A 20,185-nucleotide genomic window follows, 5' to 3' on the forward strand; every position below is an offset into this window, starting at 1 on the left:
GGAACCACGGTGAAATAAAGCACCAGTAGGACTGGAGAAGAGGATTACCCGAGCCCAGTCACATCCCTCCAGCCCGTCAGCAAACCACAGGGAACTGGATGGTCTCTGACTAGGTGGTGGCAGGCCAAAGGAGATCCATCTGCCCCCTCTGCACAGCTCAGTCACATCAGGCAGGAAGGGGAGAGGGGCTGCACCCCAGCACGCAGCAGCAGCTTGCTTCTGGCTCGCTCTGCCTGCAACAGCAGCGGGAGCACAGGCAGGCGGTGCTGGGGCACAGGGCAAGGAGGGCGAAGGCCTCCAGCAGCAGTGGGAGGCAGCACCCGGGCAGAAAGAGCGCTGCGGAGGGGGCTGTGGGTTGTACGTGGCCACAGGCACGTTCCCTCAGTGCCCTGCCGCCTTGGTTCCCCAGCTCTGTAAAATGGAGATAATTGAGATCTCCTGGTGATAAGCACAAAGTAAGGAGAGGCAGTTTTATTTATCGGGGCAGCGGCGGGGCAGAGGAATTTGCACTGCTGGGCTGGTAATAAATGACCCCACAACTTGAATTCCTCCAGCAAGGCCGCACCTTCCACCAAGCTCTCTGTTCACTTTAAAAAAGCCATTATCCAGCAAATTGCATATTGCAAAGGGGAGTTCATTATCCACTCCAATGGCAGTGAGTGGCAGAGGCCATTAACATTACAATAAGTGGCTTTTTGGTGAGGTGCTCTATAATTCACTCGGTATTTAACACTGGCCAGGGGGCCTCATCCCTTTACATAAAATACATTAAGCAAAGCACCTTTGTGAACGTCACCCGGTGCTGAAGAGCTGTTCTAATGAGGGTGAGTAGGAATAAACATAACAGCAGACGCTGCTGTCCCAAAATAGCTTGGGTCAGTGGCTGCACAGCAGAGGGGACAATGACAGCACAGAGGCCTGGTGGACTTGCAGGGAACAGCTGGCCTGCTGCAGCTCACCCGGAGGAGCTGGGCGTTTTCCAGCACTAGAGCTTGGCAGCTGCTGGGGGAAGCCTTTATCCCCTGGTACTCCCCCAGCCCCTCCACCCGGGTACTCGTAGGGCAGCTGGTTTATGATAGGCATGGTCTGAGACTAACAGCAGGGCTGTGCAGAACACGTAATTCAACAGCCACATGCAAGTGCGCTGGTAAATAATGGATTTTTCCACCAGTTAACTCTCCAAGAAAGGAGCTCAGAGCCAAGTCAGTGCCTTCCAACTCGCAGCCTGTTAGAAAATTTAACCCAGAGCACAGCTCTCCCTCTTGGCAGCTGCCCAGTAATTAATTCTAATGTATCGGCTGCATCTGAATGGCCTTGGGCTTCTGCCCAATATTTCTATTTATTTGTTTTCCATTCATCACTAAAATTAAAACTCAAAATCTTCTAGAGAAGATGGAAATCAAACATGCTGAAGCAGTACTGCTGCCCACATACAACCGGCAGACATCACTGTGCTTTTCTTCCTCTGCAGTTTGTTACATCTAACTCTTAAGACTCCCTGTGTCTCTCACCTAATAAATACCTCTATTAATAGCGCAGGCACTACCGCAGCCTTGTGTTCTCCTTCCTTTCTACGCAGATCGATAAGCAGCAGCCTCTGGCTGGAGGTGTTTTACTGTGGACCAGGTCATAGTGACTGTGCTGGAGTCCCTTCTGGATTTAACACTGTCTTCATGGTTTGAGATGAAGCTGATGGTGCCAATGGCCGTGCTGAGGCTAGGAGCCTGTGCAACTGTCTGGGCTGCAGCCACGTTACAAGGCAGCATACTGGCTGTGGAAGTTATACGCATTTTCCTTAAAAAACATGCGGTTATCTAAGAAAATCTGTTTGTGTTTTTTTTTTTTTTTCATCCCCCTGTTTTTTCACTTGTTCCAAGCAAGAGGTGGAGGTTCCTCAGACAAAGCTTTGCTTATGCTGACTGGAGTTAGCTGTTCCACCCTGCCGGAAGCACCCAGCCTGCCTAAGTGCTTGCTTGGCTTCTTACTGACGTCTTGGTTTGTTCCAAACCCATCTTTATCTTGAAGCACATCACCTGATAAAATGTTTTGCTATAAAAGCCCAGGCTTTCACAATGGACTGATTCAAAATAATAAGTGGAAAGTCAAAAGCTATACGCTTACTTTCAAAGCAATGTAAGTTATAAAATATCCTGATTTACAACAACAGTATTTAAATCCTCTTTGTAATAGCACAATCAATAGGATTTTATTGCAAATTCACTGGAAAAGATTCTCAGTAACGTTAGAAAAATGCACTAAAAGATGGCCTTGGTCTCTTTCAGTGTCTTCAAATTCAAGTATTTTCCTTCCTTAAAAACACAAGCAAGTGAACACACAGTGCAAGGTACACGTCTGGATGAGTAACAGATACTTCTGCCTGTAAATGGATTAGCTCCCACCAATAGCTAATAGGATTTCCTTCCACCAATAAACAGACTTCCAAGTTCTGCATTCAGGGCATCATCAGGAATGACATCATCCTCCACAAACTCATCTCCAAGCTTCTTCCACCATGGCCAGCGAGCATACTTCAGCATAGCGTTGTGGGATTGTTTGGCCTTGGTAGCTACAGGGACCGACCGACTCATAAAGACAGCAAGATCTTTCTCTGTGGTCTCTGCTAACCGTGGAGCATCTGTAGGAACAAGGAGAAAAGTTTTCTGTTTTGTTTCTTATGCTGCAGATTTACAAGTATTTTAAACAAAAAAGAAGGATTGCTACTCTCCCGCTACTATCCTAAAGCACTCCTTTCCCCTTGCTGGGGCTACAATTTTATGGCTCTGTGATAAACCAAGATTGGAGAAGCAATCCAAACTAAGACTAACCTTAAAAAAATAAATACAGAACAAGGGGAGGGAAAGTAAGGGTGGCAAGCAGGACTGCTTCATTCAGGGCAGTAGTGCTGTGCATGAAGTCGACTTCTTGTGAAACTGTGACCTAGGAGAAAGAGGAGCTCCTGGCTGCTACTGCTGGATCAGCGCTCCTGGTGCAGGGTGACATCAGTGTAGCGTTTCCACAGCTCTGGCGCAGCAGCAGCACTGCGTATTCCCTGCCTGGGGGCCCCGGCAAAACGTGGGAGTGTGCTGCTGATTTGCCCATTCAGGGAGCAATGAGCTGCAGTGACACACCATGTGACAGGCTAAGTCACGGAATTCAGTAACTTGCTGAATTTTGTCCTGCTTGGGTGCTCTCTGGTGGCTGCAGTTTGCTATTCTCCCTCTTTCACTCCAAACTATTTGTCTGGAATTTAGCTAGTACCACACTGAATTCTATTTCAAATAAAGCCAACCGAGACAAAATGAAAACCTGACTCAAAATTCATAGCTCAAAGATTTCCCTCTTCATCTGGGGAAAACAAGGAAACAGAATAAAACAAAAATGTAGAGGGAGAGGTTGTGTAAGATCCCTTTAGAAACTGTAATGCCTTTTACAAGGCCATTGCTTTTCTTGTGAACGTATCAGAAACAAAACATCTGCACTAAATTAAGATGCTCCCTGCAAAGCAGGTATATAATACTTAACCTACAGCAATACCTGTATGATTTCTAGCAAGATAAGTCATATGGCAAAGGAAGAAAGATATTTCAGTTCTGAAATAAGACTCTACCGCTGTTCCCTTCAGTTTTCTCTTTAAATTAGCTTAATTAGGTAATTGCAACTATGACCAGAGCAGTCACGTACTCATTAGCAGCTCCACATCAGTGTTGACCTGAGCCAGTAACGTCTCTCTCCGCTGCGCTGCTCTCTGATCCAATTTGCTCCTCAACATGAACTGTGCCAGCTTTTCCTGGGCCTGCATATGTAATTCTTTACTCATTTCTTCTGACATTTGGGAAGCCTGGAAGAAAATAACAGTTTGTTACCATCAAGAGCTGGTTATTTTAAATCTTTTGGGGACAGATTAGTGTCCAAAGGAATGCAAATGCTGTTAATTGTTAACTTAATCATTTTGCTTCCTCTGAAGTTCTCTCCAAAGCTATCTATCATCACGTATATGTGACTTTCCAGTTACAGTTTTGCTGTGACCCTTTTTATTCGATTAGCAGTTCAAGTCCCCAGTATCCTAGTACCCTGCTCTCAAACAAGCAGGGTTAATACATGCACACCTCACAAGGATTATCTTGATCGGAATTTATGAAGTTGAATGTACTTCATCCCAACAGTATTTTACATTGCATCATTAATGGAAATTATGAAATGACTAAGAAACAGACCGGATGCAATTTGATGTAGTCATCCACCTTCTGCTGTAAAGCCAGTCTCTGCTCATCAGTCAGTCCTTTGGGATCTTTCCAAGGAGACAGAGGTCTTTTACTTCTTTGTTTTTCCAAGAATTTGCAAGCCTTTGTAAAGAACATATAAAAATACAGGAATCACAGACAAGAAGTTTGTCTCACTTTATAATCAGTCAGTGGAAAAAAATGTCTTAGCACTGTACCGGTTAAAGCGAACTTTAGCTATGATACTGAGAAGGCAACATACAATGGTCAGCATGGATACTAAATAATGTTAAAATGCTCATAATAAATTACTGACTTACCTGTGGCGTGCTGAAATCCCAACCTTTGGTTTCAAAGTGGCAGCTCTTGCATTTTAGTTACAAGGTTGTAGCAGACTTTTTATCTTAGGCAGGATTCAACCCCTCTAAGTACTTTGTGGCTATAGAGTATCACCCTCTGACTTATTTTTGAATACATTACAGCTAAATCAACATTAAGAAAAGTAAATAAATGGATATTTTTGAGGCATCACTATAAGTGCTATCCTATCTAATGTTAGAACCAAGTTTATATACTTACTGCTCTCTGAATGATGACGGCTGCTTTATACTCCTTAAGAGACTGTCTATGCTGATGAAAACTTCTTCTTGCTCTATACCCTCTCCAGAATCTCTGAATAGTTAATGCTGATTTTACCTCCATTTCCTGCAGGTGCTTATTTACCTGACCTACAAATGTGAGAAAGACCCCGTTATAAGGTCATGGGTTGTGACCTTTCAGTAATCTACATTTTTAATCCTTAAACTTGATTTCAAAACACCAGCTTTTTTATCAGTTAAAAATCCCTCCTCATCAAAGGCCCAGTAGCTGTAGACTACTCAGAGAAGACTTGTAGCTGCAATGGAGCCTTTTATATACAGGGTCTCCTTTTCTCCTGTACCATTTTGAAGGCAGCAGATGTCAACCAGTAGTTACTGAGCCCCTGAGGAATTAACACCTTCTCTGTCAGATAATCAGGTCAGGAGAAGAAGACTACAGTGCAAACAGACATGCAAGATTAGGAAATACATTTGGGGAAAATGTTCTTAAGGAGACCCAGACAGTTTAATCTTTTGATATACTTTAATAGAAATCATACTCGCATGGATTATTTCCAGTAAGGCCAGCTGTCTTTCATGGAAGAGTCTCATGGCCCTCTGTCTCTGTAGTTGCATTTGCAGCTTTAGGGCCTCATCTTCCTTCTGTTTTTCTAAATGCTGCCGCTCCTGTTCTCGTTTAGCTCTGCAATACACAAAAACATTAATGATTACCTTAAGTTGTACATTTCTTAAAAATCCCTCTTTCTCTTTATGTTGAATGGTGTCGCAGCTGCCATGCCAGCTGCTGGTTGTATGATCAACCCAAGCAATGAGTTGTTACCTTACCTGCAAGCTAAAAAATTATCGCACTACCTATAAGCAGGAAAATTCTGAGCCAGACACCCGATTTTGTTGTCAAATCAAAAGATGTATTTTTACTTAGGATACAGCTCTAAGGACGCTGAAAGAGCAATGCTTCAGGTGGGACATCCACAGCTAACATGAACTAGAAAACAACTGCTTTGTTTCCATCATCTGGGGAAGAAGTAAAGCAACATTAAGCATCTGCTCCAGCATGCATCTTTTCCAGTGCACCCATCAGCATGCATGGCACCTGCTTTCCATAATACTTATTTTTCCACGAACTACAGTTTCTCCTTAGTCTCTGTAACTGGGTGGTGGAAAACAGGATGGAAGCGGTTTTGTAAAAGAAATGCTCTGGATCTAAAGATCTGGCCCAAACTGATAAACAGCTTCCACCGTGATCTAAAGAGACCATAATCCTTTTATGATAGTAATGCAGACTTGAAGGGTGCCCACACATCGACCTACAGAGACAGATCATGATACACGTGACTACATCAGAATGGTCTCAAGGTCTTCAGCCCACGCATTTCTGTAAACTACAATTGTAAACCTCTGCATTTTTAATCCTCGAAGGCAATACTAGGCTTCTAAGCTGAACAATGCCACAGGACCAAACAGGACTTTTGATGCCATTTTCTTGATAAAACTGTTAATATGTTTCCTTAGAAACTTCTCAGCTCCTCTAGGCAGGAATCAACAAGCATGTTTTATGAACTTCTCAGATGTGCACCTGTGACGCTACCAACAATGCTTGTCAGGTATTTAAATTTTTATTTCCCATGTAGTCTGTAAAATACACATTCTTCTTCATTCCCTGCTTCTCTCAATAATAAATAACAATAATAAATAATTTGTTTCCACAAGACCACACTGACAGGGAAATGCCTCTAAACAGAAGTAAAACACAGAGACTAAGACTCAAGCTTCCTTCTGCAGTTCATAGCACAGATTAACCTCCCTCTGATCATCTACGTGTATAAGTGCATATATATATAAATATATATATACACATACATGCAATGGTTTGATTTATGAGGCATGATTAATACCAATTATTGCCATTTTAACAGCTCTACAATTAGTTACATAAAAGCGAACTAACTTCAAGGAGACTGCAAGCTTTAATATTCACTGAGGAGACATTTCTGAAACCACAGCATTTCAGAGGTATCTAACTTGTAGAGTTTAAAATCTTCTACTGCAGCTGCAGGTGAGCCAAGTTTGGAGCTTCAGCCTCAGCAGTATTTAAACGTACTTATCCTAAAACAAATCCACGTATATAACCAAACACTGACTGTTAAAAATTCCAAAGGCCTCTTGGAAGGTTTTCTAAAGTCATGCTCACAGCACTCCAAACACCATTTTTATTTTTCATCTTAATGCTACCTGCAGCTTTGACCTAGAAAGAAAAAAAAAACAACACTGGAGCTGTACAGTTACTATATTGTACTCAGTTCAATGGGACTGACTGGGCCACGAACACATGACTGTAAAAATATTAATATATTTCCATTCTTCTCAATCTTAAACACATTTGAGAGCCCATTTAAATGATTCAAGAACTACTTATTTAAGAGGCATGCACTAATGCTTGCCATAGTGAGAACATGACATAAGAATGTTAAGCAGCTGGTTGACTGCTGGTAGCCTCACCACCCTCTCCCTTCTGCGTTGCATGTCACGCCTTATCCCGTCATGCAATTTTTCTGGGCTGTGATTTTGGCTTGCAGGCTTGCAAAGTGCCTGATGGGGGCAGAAATATTGGTTCAAAGTATATGTATGGTGCAGCAGAAAGCAGTCACAAGGATGGCATTCTTAGTATACAGCACAGAAGCTGAAGTGGCTAGTGGTCCTTGGTGGATATACTGCATCCCCTGCAAATCCTCCTGAACTTAAAGATTACACCCCAGAGCGTCCAGTACCTTCTTAATACCAGTCTAGACAAACCACAACCGTCTGCTTTCTAACACCTTGGTGATAACACAAAGTGATTTCACTATCTGATTTGTAAGATCTAGTCTTGACAAGGTAGTGCTTACCATGTACAATAAAAAAGATTGAATTAAACCTGCTGTGGGGTCTGTCTTGATTTAGATCCCTTACTCTATGTTAAAATTCACACTAGACTTCCGAAAAGAGTTTGCCTAATCATGCTGAAATCATATTTCAAGTAACATGTGCATTTTTTATGTAGCTTCATTCTTCTGTGCTACTCCAAAGTCAGAAGATACTATTTCTAGGTCACTGAATCGACCCCACTTCTGAGAGTCAAAGATCTCAAATATTAATTGAGAACAAGGCCTTACAAGTGGCATACTGAGCAAGCACTTTAGTCCATGGTTTCTCCAGCACTCTGGCATGACATTAAACTCCAGGACAGTGCCACATTTAATTTATGATGGAATTTTGTAAGTTAACCGTGACCAGTTAACTGTTCTGCCACCAGTGCATCATCTTCTAGGGCTATTTATTGCAACCCAGTGCTGCACTGTTCCACACGCCATAATTTTTTACAAAGAAAACACACAAAAACATCACAGAAGTATGAGGTTTTCTCATGGAGAAAATGTTTGGCAGCTGGGAAAGGGACAGTTGGAGCTTTTGGCACCAGAAGTGGCAGCTTGGTACTGCTGGAAAAGCACATTGTTTGGATGTTTTTGCTAAATAATCTGCAGTGAAATAGTTCATATTGACATTACATTATTTTCATGTTTCAGAAAATACAGCTGACTGGCAACAGGCATCTTCAAGATGGAGGACTTCTTGGCCAACCCAAACATTCTCTGGGATACAGGAACAGATCTGCAGGGAAGCTCTCCCCAGGAACAAGAAGGACAGGAAGGAAACAGGAACAGCCAGCACAGGTTTATCACAGGCAAATCATGTTTGACCAACCCAATGGCCTCCTGTGATGAGCTGAGTGGCTCTGTGGATGAGGGGAGAGCACTGGGTGTCATTTACCTTGACTTTATAGCAAGGCTGTCATCAGTCCTCCACACACTGCAGGGCAGGGCTGACGCTCAAAGGAAACACCATGAACATAGAAAATGGGTCAACAGAAGCCACATGAAGCTCATGTGGAAAGTCCTACACTTGGGACATAATAGCCTCATGAATCACACAGGATGGGCACTGACTACCTGGACAGCAGCTCCCATGAAAAGAACCTGGGGTCCTGGTAGATGGCAAGTTGAAGATGAGCCAGTAGTGTGCCCTTGCAGTAACAAAAGCTAGCTGCATTGAGAGCTGCACTAGCAAAAGCAGAGGCAGCAAGTCAAAGAAAATTATTTCACTTTACTCAATACTCTGGAGGGCACAACTGGAATACTGCCAGTACTTTACTGGGCCACCCAGCAGAAGACAGGTATTGACAAACTGGAGGGACAGGGACTGTCCAGATGGGACAGTTAGGGGTACGTAGCATTTGGTATACAAGGACAGGTGAAGATGCTTTTTTTTTTTTTTTTTAAGCACAAATGAAGGGAAATCTATTTTTTGTCTTTCACTAACTACATGAAGGGTTACAAAGAACATAGAGCCAGATTCTTAGAGGCAAGCATAAAAAGGACAAGAGGCAGTGGTCAAGGGCTGTAACAAAGAATATTCCCACCAGCTCTAATAGAAGAATTCTGACCTGAGAAAAAACAAACCGAACCTTTTTAGTCTATTCTCTTGAGTGCTTTTTACAAAGCAATGCTGTTTACCTGAAGCTCCTCTGTAAAATGGTCACTGCTTGGGGTAGTTTCTTCAGCCTTTTTCTTGTCTGAAATCCTCTCCACGCAGCCTGGATTATACAAGCTGCTTGATGCAGTCTCTGAAATTTATAAAAATAGTTAATACAATATTTCCTTTGCATATAAAAACACACTAGTACGGCTTGCCTATTTGGATCAACCTCAATGTTTGGCCAAAGAACAGTTTTCCAATGCCCTGAAATGCACAATATTTGTAATGGTGCAGGGCAGTTAAGGTCCTACAGACAATTATCATCACAAGGCTTGTATGAGCCCCAAAGAGAGCTAATCTGATCATCTGGATCAATGCTCTTTTTGATAAACAAATACATTCACAGGACAAATATAAAATATTTGTTAATGTTAATGTGTTAAAATTTAATAGTTAGTGTTAGAAATTTGAACTTAAAAGTGTCTGAAGCACTTGATATTTCAAGTGCTGATTCAATCAAAATACCTACACTAGATAGGATAGAAAGAGAAAAATGGAGAACTAATAGCAGGAAAATTTTTACATTTGCACTATGATCATCAGTCACAACAAACATGAAAAGAAATTACATTCTTAAATGTTATTTTTTCAGGGGAAAACAACGCAACACACAAAGCAAACACCCTGCTGTGTTTAAGGTGAAAGCAGGTCTCTACAAACATAACTCTGATTTCCTTTGAAGTTCTGTCTCTGAAAAACCTGCATGTAAGATTTTGGTAAGTTCCTAAAACATGCATCCACTCTTTTATTGGGAACACAGCACAGGAGACGTTCTTACCGAACGTTTCCACTACATGACTTTTAATTCTATCTGAATATTCCCAAGACTTCAGAAACCTAAATTTGTAATAACTGACGTGAGATGAGTGGATACAATTGGTTTTGGTTTATAGTTATTAAAACTAAATCACCTTTCCCCCTATGATTCTGTAAGAATTCATACCACTTTGTGAATCTGGAAAAAAAAAAGTCAAACTCTCAAGTCACAGTCCTGACAATCCCTTACCTTAATAACTGGACAATTTCCTGAGGTCTTAAAAAATGAAAGACACAAATGAAAGAATATATAGGAAATTTTAAAAATCCATTGATACCATGAAAAAAATAGCACATGCTTTGAAAAGCTTAGACAAAGCAATATAGTAAATGCTTTCTAGTCATATATAAATTACACATAACTAGGATTTCACATAGGAAAGTCTCATTAAAATTCAGCACCTGCATTTCCTTTTTTCCACTGGATTGTTCCAAGTATAGCAAGTCCAAAAGTTGACTGAGATCCCTGTCAAATCCTTTGCCAATCCACTGTTTACTTAAAAGCACTTTCAATCCTAAGAGAGAAGAAGCATGCAATAAAGCTAAGGCAAATTTTTTCTTTTGAGGATTTCAAACTAACAATTTTCAATTAAAAAAAATAAATCTGATTCTTTCTGTAAAGGAAGACTAGATTGAAGATGAACACAATCTCTCATTTTTGGGTTTACACGTTATCAATTAAAAACCGGTGCTCCAATCATCACAGCAAAGTATTCTACAGCGACTGTCATTTTATATCTCAGAGTCACTACCTACTGTGTCTACATAACTGGCAGTTAAATTATCCATGTACCTTCAATGTCTTAGCCGTAAGTCACTGTGAGGTCCTAAAAGGATGGCAAGCAGTACACAAGTGCCAGGTTTTACGAGCACTGCTTTCATATTTTTATAATAAAATCTGTTTACTTATGACCGGAATTCTTTGATGTCTTATTTGTACAGCATAATCGCACTGCGGGTATACGAGTTTCCAATCCCTGGCACAATATGGCTTTTTCAGTGCACAATAGTTACAAAGCACATGTGTGCTCTCCTCACAACAGACACACTCCCTGTGCTGTGCACAGGACAGTAACAAGTTGTTTTTTCGATCTCTATCAGATAAATCCCAGAGCTTGAGAGTTCTGCAGAGAGTCGGAGGGGAAAGGAAGGAAGACGGGAAGTAGACATGTATTTGGAAAGGCTCCTGAAGAACTTCAGATTCAAACAAGTTCTATCTTCAAATCACTGTCTATGAGCATATTCACATACTGGGCAACTCCAAGAAATAATACATCGTGTGCATTTATAGGATCACATATGGACCACAAAGTCCTTCATAGCCACAGAAGTGGCACCTCTGTTCTAGCAGGCATGCACCATTTTGGAACAACGATGATGGTTAAACATGTGAGGAGAGACATGGCTGAGACTACAAACGGAGTCAGTCACTGCCTTAAACCTGCCTGAACCCTGAAAAATCACATAACTACACAAAGCAGTTCCCTCACAGAGGTCCTGTAGGTCTGACATGACCCATTTGCCGGTTTCTGCACAGGCTACATAGCCATGTGCCCCTTCCCTTCCCAGCCACTGACAAGCATGCCTCCAAGATCCATGCAGATAAAAAGACCAGGCTCTCCTGCAATCCTGATGTAAAGACCATGCTCGGCTTGGAGTTGGGAGATTTAGGGTATTTTCTCATTCTAGCACTTTGACATCACTGACAGAAAGCTTACGCTGAGGCACCTCATACCAGCAACAGCTCTGAACCACCGTGAAGCCAAGTTACTTCAACGAGATGGCCAGCTGGTGGAAATGCTGGAATGTTTTATTTGTAGCTGCTGTTCTTCAAACCATCCACAAGATTTCAAAACCTCAGAGAAAGCTAACATAAGGACTCTAACAAAAAGGAAAAGAAAAAAAGAGAGCTTTTTTTTTTCCTTAGCGGAAACAGGAAATATATACAGAAGATCAAGAGCCTTTAAATGAATGAGGCACTTTGTCAATTCCAAGCAAAATAAAGTAGCATGACCCCTAAAGCATAGTTATTTGACCGAGACCTGCACCTCTTTAGACAAGCCAGTATTCTACAACTGAGATGGTCAGATCATCGCAGCAGTTTCACAAGAATCCACAACACGCTGCCAGCCTTAGGCATGTCACACCTCGTTTCACACTGCAAGGAATCGGTCTCTCAATTCTGTAGGTAAAGAAGTGCCAAAGCTACTCATCTGATCCAGGAATCTAGCTGGTTCTGCCTAACAAGTAGTTAACACAACTGTAAAAAGGAGAATTGCGCCTTTTTGTCTGGCAAACCCACTTGTTATTACCCTTTTCTCAAAAGAACAGAGGCTGCACAGAAGTAGTTTTGACCATCAGTAATAACCAGGATATAAAAGACTCGGCAAACATCAAATCCTTTTCCCTAGTCTCCATGGACACGACAGAAGATAAAGGCGTTTCCTGGAGCTCTCTGCTAGGCTAGAGACAGAAACATTGAATGGGATACTAGATTACATACTGAAGAACATAGAGTAAGTTAAATTACATGCACGCTCACTCTCCTCATCTAAAAGCAGCAATACAAAACAATAAACTCATTTCATGAATTCTTGGAAAAAGTTCGTTCTAATCAGTTGGACGTCAAAAGACAGCCAGCTCCTTGGCGACAGAACCACAGCTATCAGATAAGCAGACCCGTAACAGCCAGGGTCAGAAGTTGGCACAAGTAAAACTTCCATGCTACTGGACTAGCGAGGCTTGGCACACCGGCAGATATCTGACAAACAGCTCTTACCTGGGCAGTACAGACACCCTGCTAGGAGGGTCTCTTGTCATCCAGCATTCACAGAAAAAAAAAAAAAAAAAAAGAAAAAAAAAAGATACAGAACATCGTGTAGAAGGTAGTAAAACCCATCAGGCTGAAGGTGCCGAACTACAGCTAGAAGAGACAAGTTTCCACATGCACAGTCCTCAATACATAGAAGAAAATAAATCTAGGAAACAGAAAGAGGAGCAGCACCTTAAATTACAACAAAAACAAACAGAGAAGGAAAATAAAAGAGCACTGCAGTTTCCCTAGTATCAGATGGCTAATGAACAAGGAGAGCACTGGGTAACCTCCACCTTTGTATTTTTAAGGTGAATGCCAGACCAAGTGGTTGGTTCCATGCATATTTACAAACCTTTATAGCGAGTTGTGAGTAAATTCAGGAGCTGCTTGCAAAATTTTGCTATCAACAACAGCAGCTTTGTAGCAGCATTTCCTATGACAGGGTTGGTGGTAGACGAAAGCTTATAAACGAGCTCATCCAAAACAGAGTGAAGAGTCTCTTCATCAACCTGAAGCAAGACAGAACTAGAGAGAAAGAGGAGGATAGAATTGAAATATTAGTTATAAACTGAGCTTTTTAACAGTGACTTCCTATTACAGATGTCAGGTCAAGATTCAGCAAGTCAACACGGCCAGCTAGCCGGACCAGCAATCTGAGCCACAGTGGAAGGAAAAGGAATTGAATAGTTATGTTTGTTCTATGCTGCTTTTTTTTCCTGCAATGAATTGGTATTTCCACATTTATTCCAGTTAAAATGAAAAAACAAGTATTACTGACTCAGTGGCAGAAGCATTCCTACTGTTTCAACTGATTCCCATTCCCTCAGCTTAACAACAGGATAAAGAGAATAGCCAATTTTTCCATTTCTACAGCAAAGATTAGAAAAAAAAAAACACAAATGCCATACTCCTCGTATATGAAATGTTCTATTTTACAAAACAGTAATCAATTGAGTTTTATATTTAAACTTCAGAAAAATCAGTGATAATAAAAACAACTAACCTATTGACCCCCAAAATACTGTGTAAAACAGACATCATTATAACTGCTGTTTCAACATCGTCTGTTACAAGCAGCTGCAGGAAGTGATCATTTTGCAGCACTGCAAAAAAACAAAAACAAACAAGAAGTCACGCAATCAGAACCACAGACTTAAAAATACCATTAAACAAATAAACTTTATTATGAAACATAAGCCATAGCAAATAAAACCAAATACTGTTTCTGTAACAAACGCCATCTTTTATAATTTTTACACGGAAGCTACTGGAACAAGTAAACTGCTTCAACATCCAAAAAACACGTTGAGTCCTGTTTTTCTGCCTTTGGATATCCCTTAGGCACTGGCACTGCCATGTAATAAAAACTTTAAAAGCTTCTCTGTTACACCAGCACCAGTTTCTTATTACAGCAGCGGAATTATCACTGGGGCAACAATATCCAGAAAAGATAAGGACTTCAACCTTGACAATTGGTTAAACCAGTTTCATTTAATGCAAGTCCACTTGAAGCACCATTTTTTTTTATTCCAGAATACCAGTGACTACATACTCAGTGACTACATACTCAGTAATTTTTCTAGCCATTTGTGTTTTTAGCTACGTATCTTACGATCCTTAAGTTACTATTCTCTGTTAAAAACAAATTCTGTTTTTTATTATTAACTAAAAATCAATGTGCCAACGTTAAGTTGGTTTAACTGAAAGCTTCTTTTGGTCAAAACTGCTAGAGAAATTTGTTAGATACTTGTAGAAATTTCTGGCATGACAACAAATCGAGAAATCCATTTTTCAGTTCTACCCATTAGGGCTTGCAATGTATGTTGGTCAAATTTCTGCATATATTAACCACTGACAGGTAAGAAGAGCAACAGTATTTTATCAGAAAAAAACAAAGAAACAAACTTTTTTTTAAAGGTACATAATTACAAATGGAAATTGCAGAAGACTTTTAATGTTTGTCTCCAAAAGACTAGAAAAGGAACTCTTTAATATTTCCCTTTACTGGATCTTCTCCAATTTAAATATTGCTGTTTCTGCTGAACGGAATATTTTAAGAGATTGCTTTAATACCTACTCCGAATTGGAAAACTAGATGCAGGTTGGCTTGTGACTGACTCTTGATACCTGTAGTTGCTCTAGACAAATACTCAGGTGTTTTATGAGTTTACTTTTCCCCTTACCATGCTTTGTCAGTTGAATATGCCCACCAAACAGCCAGCAGATGGCATCGGTTACTGTTCGGAAACAGCGTAAAAAATCTTGTTTTTCTTCATCCTAAACAAAACAAGAGAAGTAGGTAAAAGCACACGTATGCATCCTCACGGAGGACTCCAGCTTGATGCAGTGGGCGGTTTGTATACTTCAGCTATTTGGAGGCCAACTCCATCAACTTCCCAAATGAGGTTGGTCAAACCATAGGAATCAGTCAAAAAAAAAAAGAAAACTTGCATGCAAATCACAAAATGGGAAATAAGTTATTTAAGATTAAAACACAGAAACCACAGGTACGAAGTGGACAAGAATATTGTTAAAATGGAAATGGTTCCTATGAACCGGCATGGTGAGGTTTCAGAAGCACCTCATAGTTGGAGAAACAGCAGCAAACACCAAACTGAATGTATTCGTGCTTGCTGTGCTAACACTGGACCGGACACAATGACCAGGAAGAATCCAGATTTTGATATGTGAATACATACACACACATATACAGTCTGGAGACTGTATTCCAGGTAAGATCCACAGCCCACTGGAAATCTAAAATCTTGGTGTGTGGACAGCAAAGTGTCTTTTGACAGTACTACACTGCTGATAAACATTATTATAAGGCACTTGGTGTGATAACTCCCATGTTGTTGAGCCTCCACCAGCGAAACTCTGGGAAGTCTATTCCTAGATCTATGCTGGAAGTCCCAGCCATCAGTCATGGTTTAACTCTGTATTTGGTACTTACTGACAATGAGAGATATGAAATAACAGTAATAAGTTAAGGCACAATATTATCTGTTGTGTGTTTTGGCAGAGCACCAGTTTCTAAAAGCTATTTAAGTACTTCCCTTGACTTCAAAAGCTTGTACAGAAAGCAAGTGAGGGCAGAATAAACTGCAAATCTCCACTGGCAGAGTGGGGTTTCCCAAGTTCCAGTGAGCAAGCATCAAGTCTGGCTGCCCAGTCACCTTTGAGACCACAAGTTTTAAAAGCCAAAATACTAGCTATAAAATATGGACTGCATTTGCATTCAAAAGTAATCTTTGCCCACAAGCATGACTCAAGTAGCATGTAGGCTGAGACATAATAAGAAAGTGTGGGGGAAATTACATATTGCAGATAAGACTCAAGTCTCCTGGGATGTCATTCAGGAAGCTTGCTTCTTAAGCACTAAATGCACTTACAAAGTATTGAACAAACAGAAAATACGTCACTCTGCTGATACTTTCTGAGAAGTGATTGTGTATGTGGTGTCCTGAACAAGACTCTGTAGGAAAACTATGAGCAAGTGCAAGAAGTCAGTGAGACAGGAAATGAGATACGAAAGGAAACAGGCATAATAAGAGAAACTATCAGAATCCACGAAATTGGGTATTTATTTTTCCATTTTGGGGGGCTTGTTCCGGAACTCGGAATGTCTCAAAAGCATGAGGGAAAATAGCAGGGCAAAATCCTTCTTTGCAAAGATAGAGAGTAATGCGATAAAGTGTTCACATCCACTAAATCACAAAGCCTGCCTTTAGGGATCCTGACATGCTGGTTCAGAAGCAGTAGGCATTTTTGGAATTTTTTGCCAATTCCACTGAAGAAGTTCTGTTGCAAAACAAACTTCAACATATCCGACTTAAAGTCTTAAGCCTTCCTAAACCATACTTTCTTTTTCCATAAAGCTGAGTAAAGCAGTGAGAACAAAGCGGTTACAAAGACTGAACTAATTATATGCAAAGTTAAAAGACACTACCATGACTGGGATGCTGCCTTTTGTAAGAAAAAACATCTGGGATCGTATTCTCTACCTTGCTGTTCTATTTCTTCTGTCCCACGCATAATTGCAATCTCCCAACCCCTTTAAAAAACTCTTACAAGTAGTAACAAACTCTCTAAAAAAAATTTATGGTAACAAACTACTTTTGGCACATGTAATGGACTGAACGCTACACAATGACAAATTTCAGTTTCAAAGCTCCAAGGCATAAAGAAAAAGTAATTTCTGCAAAATAAATGTTCATAATACAGCATCCCTAGAATAATATCCTGCTTATACAGCACATGAGCTTGGAAAGCTTACAGAGATTCTCTGCTCTTTTAACTATGAAATGTAAATACCTTGACTGCTCGGATAAATCGTGCTTGCAGGCGTCTTCCCAAAAGCAGCAGGTTGTCTATGGCTGAAGGAAGAAATTTTGTGTAAAATTCCTTGGGATCTTCTTTCACCTCTAGTCCTACACAACAATGACTGAAATGAAAAAAAAAACAAAAACACAACTGAATACTCAAGGGCCTGTTTGAACAGTTTTGAATGAACGTCATGTCATCAGAGAAGGAATGCTTCACTGCAATGGGACAATTCAGCACTGAACAACAGTTAACTGCTGTGACTAGCTCCAAGGTAGAAGGAAGAGTTATCACTGGCAGGCTGGAGACAGCAAGTGTAATACTGCTTATTAGAGCACGTCTCAGTTTAAAACATATCCAAGGCACTTTCGCCTTTAGCTTCATAGGATCTGTTCAGGCCTGTTCCACATGTTAGGGAAGGGCTCCGATGGTCATAAGGTAAAAAAGCAAAGGCAAACAGAAACGTGATAAGGGAAAACTGATGAAGGCAGTCCAGATCAGGCAACAAAAATACGTATAAAAAGTATTACTCACTACAAAAAACTGAGTGAGTCTGTCTACAACTTCCCCCTAACTGAGGAATACATGTGGGCTAGAAATCAGTTTTTCAGATCTCAGTTTTCTTGTTTTATTCACCACAGACACATTGGTCATTTCTGGAAGGCTGTTTACAAGAAACTGCAAGTTTTACAACTGGAAAGATTTTCAGTTTTGTGCTCCACTGTGATACAAGTGCAACAAAAGTATTTTCCTAGCTTCTTATGAATTTTGCTTTCTGACATCTTATCTAATCTTTGTTAGCTTTTTGTGAATGCGTGCACGTAAAGCTCTGCTTACCTAAGCCCTGCGACAGCACAATCTAAGCACAAAGCTGAGATTGAACGAGTTGCAAAACGGACGTTTTTACAGCTAAATAAATTTCAGTTTTTTTTTCTGCAAACTGAAGTAGCTAGTAAGAGATTATTTAAGTCTCATGCAACTCTGGTGATAAATCTTGCATCTCTTGGTGAAATTCCTCACATTAAAAATTCACATTGCAGATATGGCATAAATAAAAGATGGTTGCCTAATTGCTTCATGCCTTAGAATTTTGCTTCCCAGTTAAGCCAAAATCCAGTACAACGTGGGGAAATTTTAAAACGTATTATTTTTCCTGACATTAAAAATTGAGTTTGGGTCATTGGGGATGGGGGGTTTACAGCTGTCTTACTTACTAGCTATGAATTAAACTTCATCATGCCATTCTCACAATATCACCGCATCAAGCTCTCCAGTCTGTACGAATTGTGCCCTCTATTATGTTGAAAATGTAAACAGATACTTAAAAATAGATATTTAAATGGAGCCAAGCCAAGCTGTGAGTCAATCAGATTTTTGCAGGATGAAATAAAACTAAATAGATTTTTTTAAAGTAATTGCAATTCAAAATCAGCAATTTCTTGGCAAAAACTGAGACCTGTGTGAGTACTGACCACAGAAAAGGTAAACCCAACACAAAAACCGTTCCCACCAAACAGTTTACCCAGCTCAACGAAATACAATGAGAATGAATTAAACAGGGCCAATTAGGCTATGCCTGACCCCTCTGCTCTTGACTGCTCCCTGCACTTTAACCCTGGCCTTTCCTGAACAACAAGCCTTGTTCTGGATGGAAGCCAATGCGTTACAGCTTCAAAAGAAAAAGAGCAAGATGAAAGGCCTGCAAGAAAACTAGAAAACTTGGTGATTTTTTTTTTTTACCTCAGTATCTCTGCTAGCTGGGCAGCAGTAGCCCAGCCTCCACGCACTCGAGAAAAGTCTTGTCTGAGGACCAGCACGCAGTACTGAGCCAGATCATAATAGTATATGTCCTGCTTAACTTTTTCGGATTCTTTATGTCCCAAAGAAGGATTATTTAAAATTTCTGTGGGAAGAAAGCAGGAGAGTGACGAAGGGAAGCATTAGATTCTGAGGTGCAATTTGGGTACTTTTTCAAAATATGAAGTAATTTTAAAAGTGCCAACAACATAAAATATCCCATCGGTGATTTTCTATCCTACAGGTACAACCTGTTCGCTAGACCCCGTGACAGTCGGGAAGGGTGGCTGCACTGGGCTTTCCATTGCCTCGTTACACACTGGGCAGTAAGACAGGCGTTATCTGGGACACAGCCCATCTGTGCGAATTTCCTAGGCTGGAGAAAACCACAACGGCCGCGGCACGGACGGCTCCCTTATAATTACATCCCGATTTAGCACAGGCCCTGACTTGTCCCGGCCACTTCCACGAGCGGCGGCTGCGTGGCGAGGGGCAGGACGGGCGGGGGGAGCCGTGCCCGAGCTCCCGGCCCCTCCAGAACGAGCTTCACGAGCCCGCTGAGGCGGCGAGAGGCCCGCCCCGCTGCCACCCCTCAGCGGCGGCAGCGCCGTTACCCTTCAAGGCCAGCAGCAGCGCCGGGACGTCCCGCTCCCTGCTCTCAGCGACCCGGGCGGCTACGGCCAGCACCCGGGGATCCGCCGCGGCCATGAGCGGCGGGGGCCGGCCCGCGGCGCGGAGCCCGGGGGCCGCCGAGCGGAGCCGCGGGGTCCCCGTGGGGAGCCGCCAACATGGCGGCGGCGCTCTGAGGGGAGCCGCGTTCCCGCCCAACGCGCCGCGCGGGGTCGCCCCACCGGGAGGGGGGGGTGAAGGGGGCGTGAGCGCGGCCCCGCCCGCTGTGACCCCGCGGCACCCCCCTCCGCCTCCCCGCCGCGTGGTCGCGGCCGCCGCGCGCCAATCAGAGCGAAGGAGGAGGGGGCTCATTTGCATATCCCCGCGCCGGCTGGCAGGGGATAGGCCGGCAGCGAGCCGCGAGGGGGCGGGGC

General features: G+C 41.8%; 2 protein-coding genes across 3 annotated transcripts in view; both read right to left on the reverse strand.

Moving 5' to 3' along the window:
- The window catches only part of LOC137858966 (uncharacterized), a 36,025-nt gene extending 33,989 nt beyond the window's left edge, over window positions 1-2,036 (reverse strand). Inside the window, exon 1 of one of the 2 annotated variants that reach the window (XM_068687481.1) lies at window positions 1,523-2,036. The gene's annotated coding sequence lies outside the window, so the exon portion shown is untranslated. Of the gene's footprint in view, window positions 1-1,511 lie in introns of both variants that reach the window. The other variant, XM_068687482.1, reaches the window with a different exon arrangement.
- Window positions 2,037-2,180: 144 nt separating this feature from the next.
- IQCB1 (IQ motif containing B1) lies at window positions 2,181-19,962 on the reverse strand. Its single transcript, XM_068687484.1, has 13 exons — window positions 19,757-19,962; window positions 19,086-19,248; window positions 17,337-17,466; window positions 15,206-15,299; window positions 14,026-14,125; window positions 13,375-13,547; window positions 10,610-10,722; window positions 9,370-9,479; window positions 5,359-5,501; window positions 4,800-4,948; window positions 4,215-4,343; window positions 3,682-3,838; window positions 2,181-2,635 (listed from the first exon to the last, which is right to left on the reverse strand). Exons 1-13 carry the CDS (start codon window positions 19,848-19,850, stop codon window positions 2,406-2,408), a joined length of 1,785 nt encoding a protein of 594 aa, XP_068543585.1. The 5' UTR covers window positions 19,851-19,962; the 3' UTR covers window positions 2,181-2,405.
- Between the last annotated feature and the right edge of the window lie 223 nt (window positions 19,963-20,185).

This window comes from Anas acuta, chromosome 6, assembly GCF_963932015.1.
Source record: "Anas acuta chromosome 6, bAnaAcu1.1, whole genome shotgun sequence".
Lineage (NCBI taxonomy): Eukaryota > Metazoa > Chordata > Aves > Anseriformes > Anatidae > Anas > Anas acuta.

Coding starts and splice junctions, on each gene's coding strand:
- IQCB1 (XM_068687484.1), bottom strand. CDS start 19,850: ATGGCCGCGGCGGATCCCCGGGTGCTGGCCGTAGCCGCCCGGGTCGCT. Junction 14,126..15,205: donor TATTCAACTGACAAAGCATG/GTAAGGGGAAAA, acceptor GTTTTTTTGCAG/TGCTGCAAAATGATCACTTC. Junction 10,723..13,374: donor ACTCACAACTCGCTATAAAG/GTTTGTAAATAT, acceptor CTTCTCTCTTAG/GATTGAAAGTGCTTTTAAGT.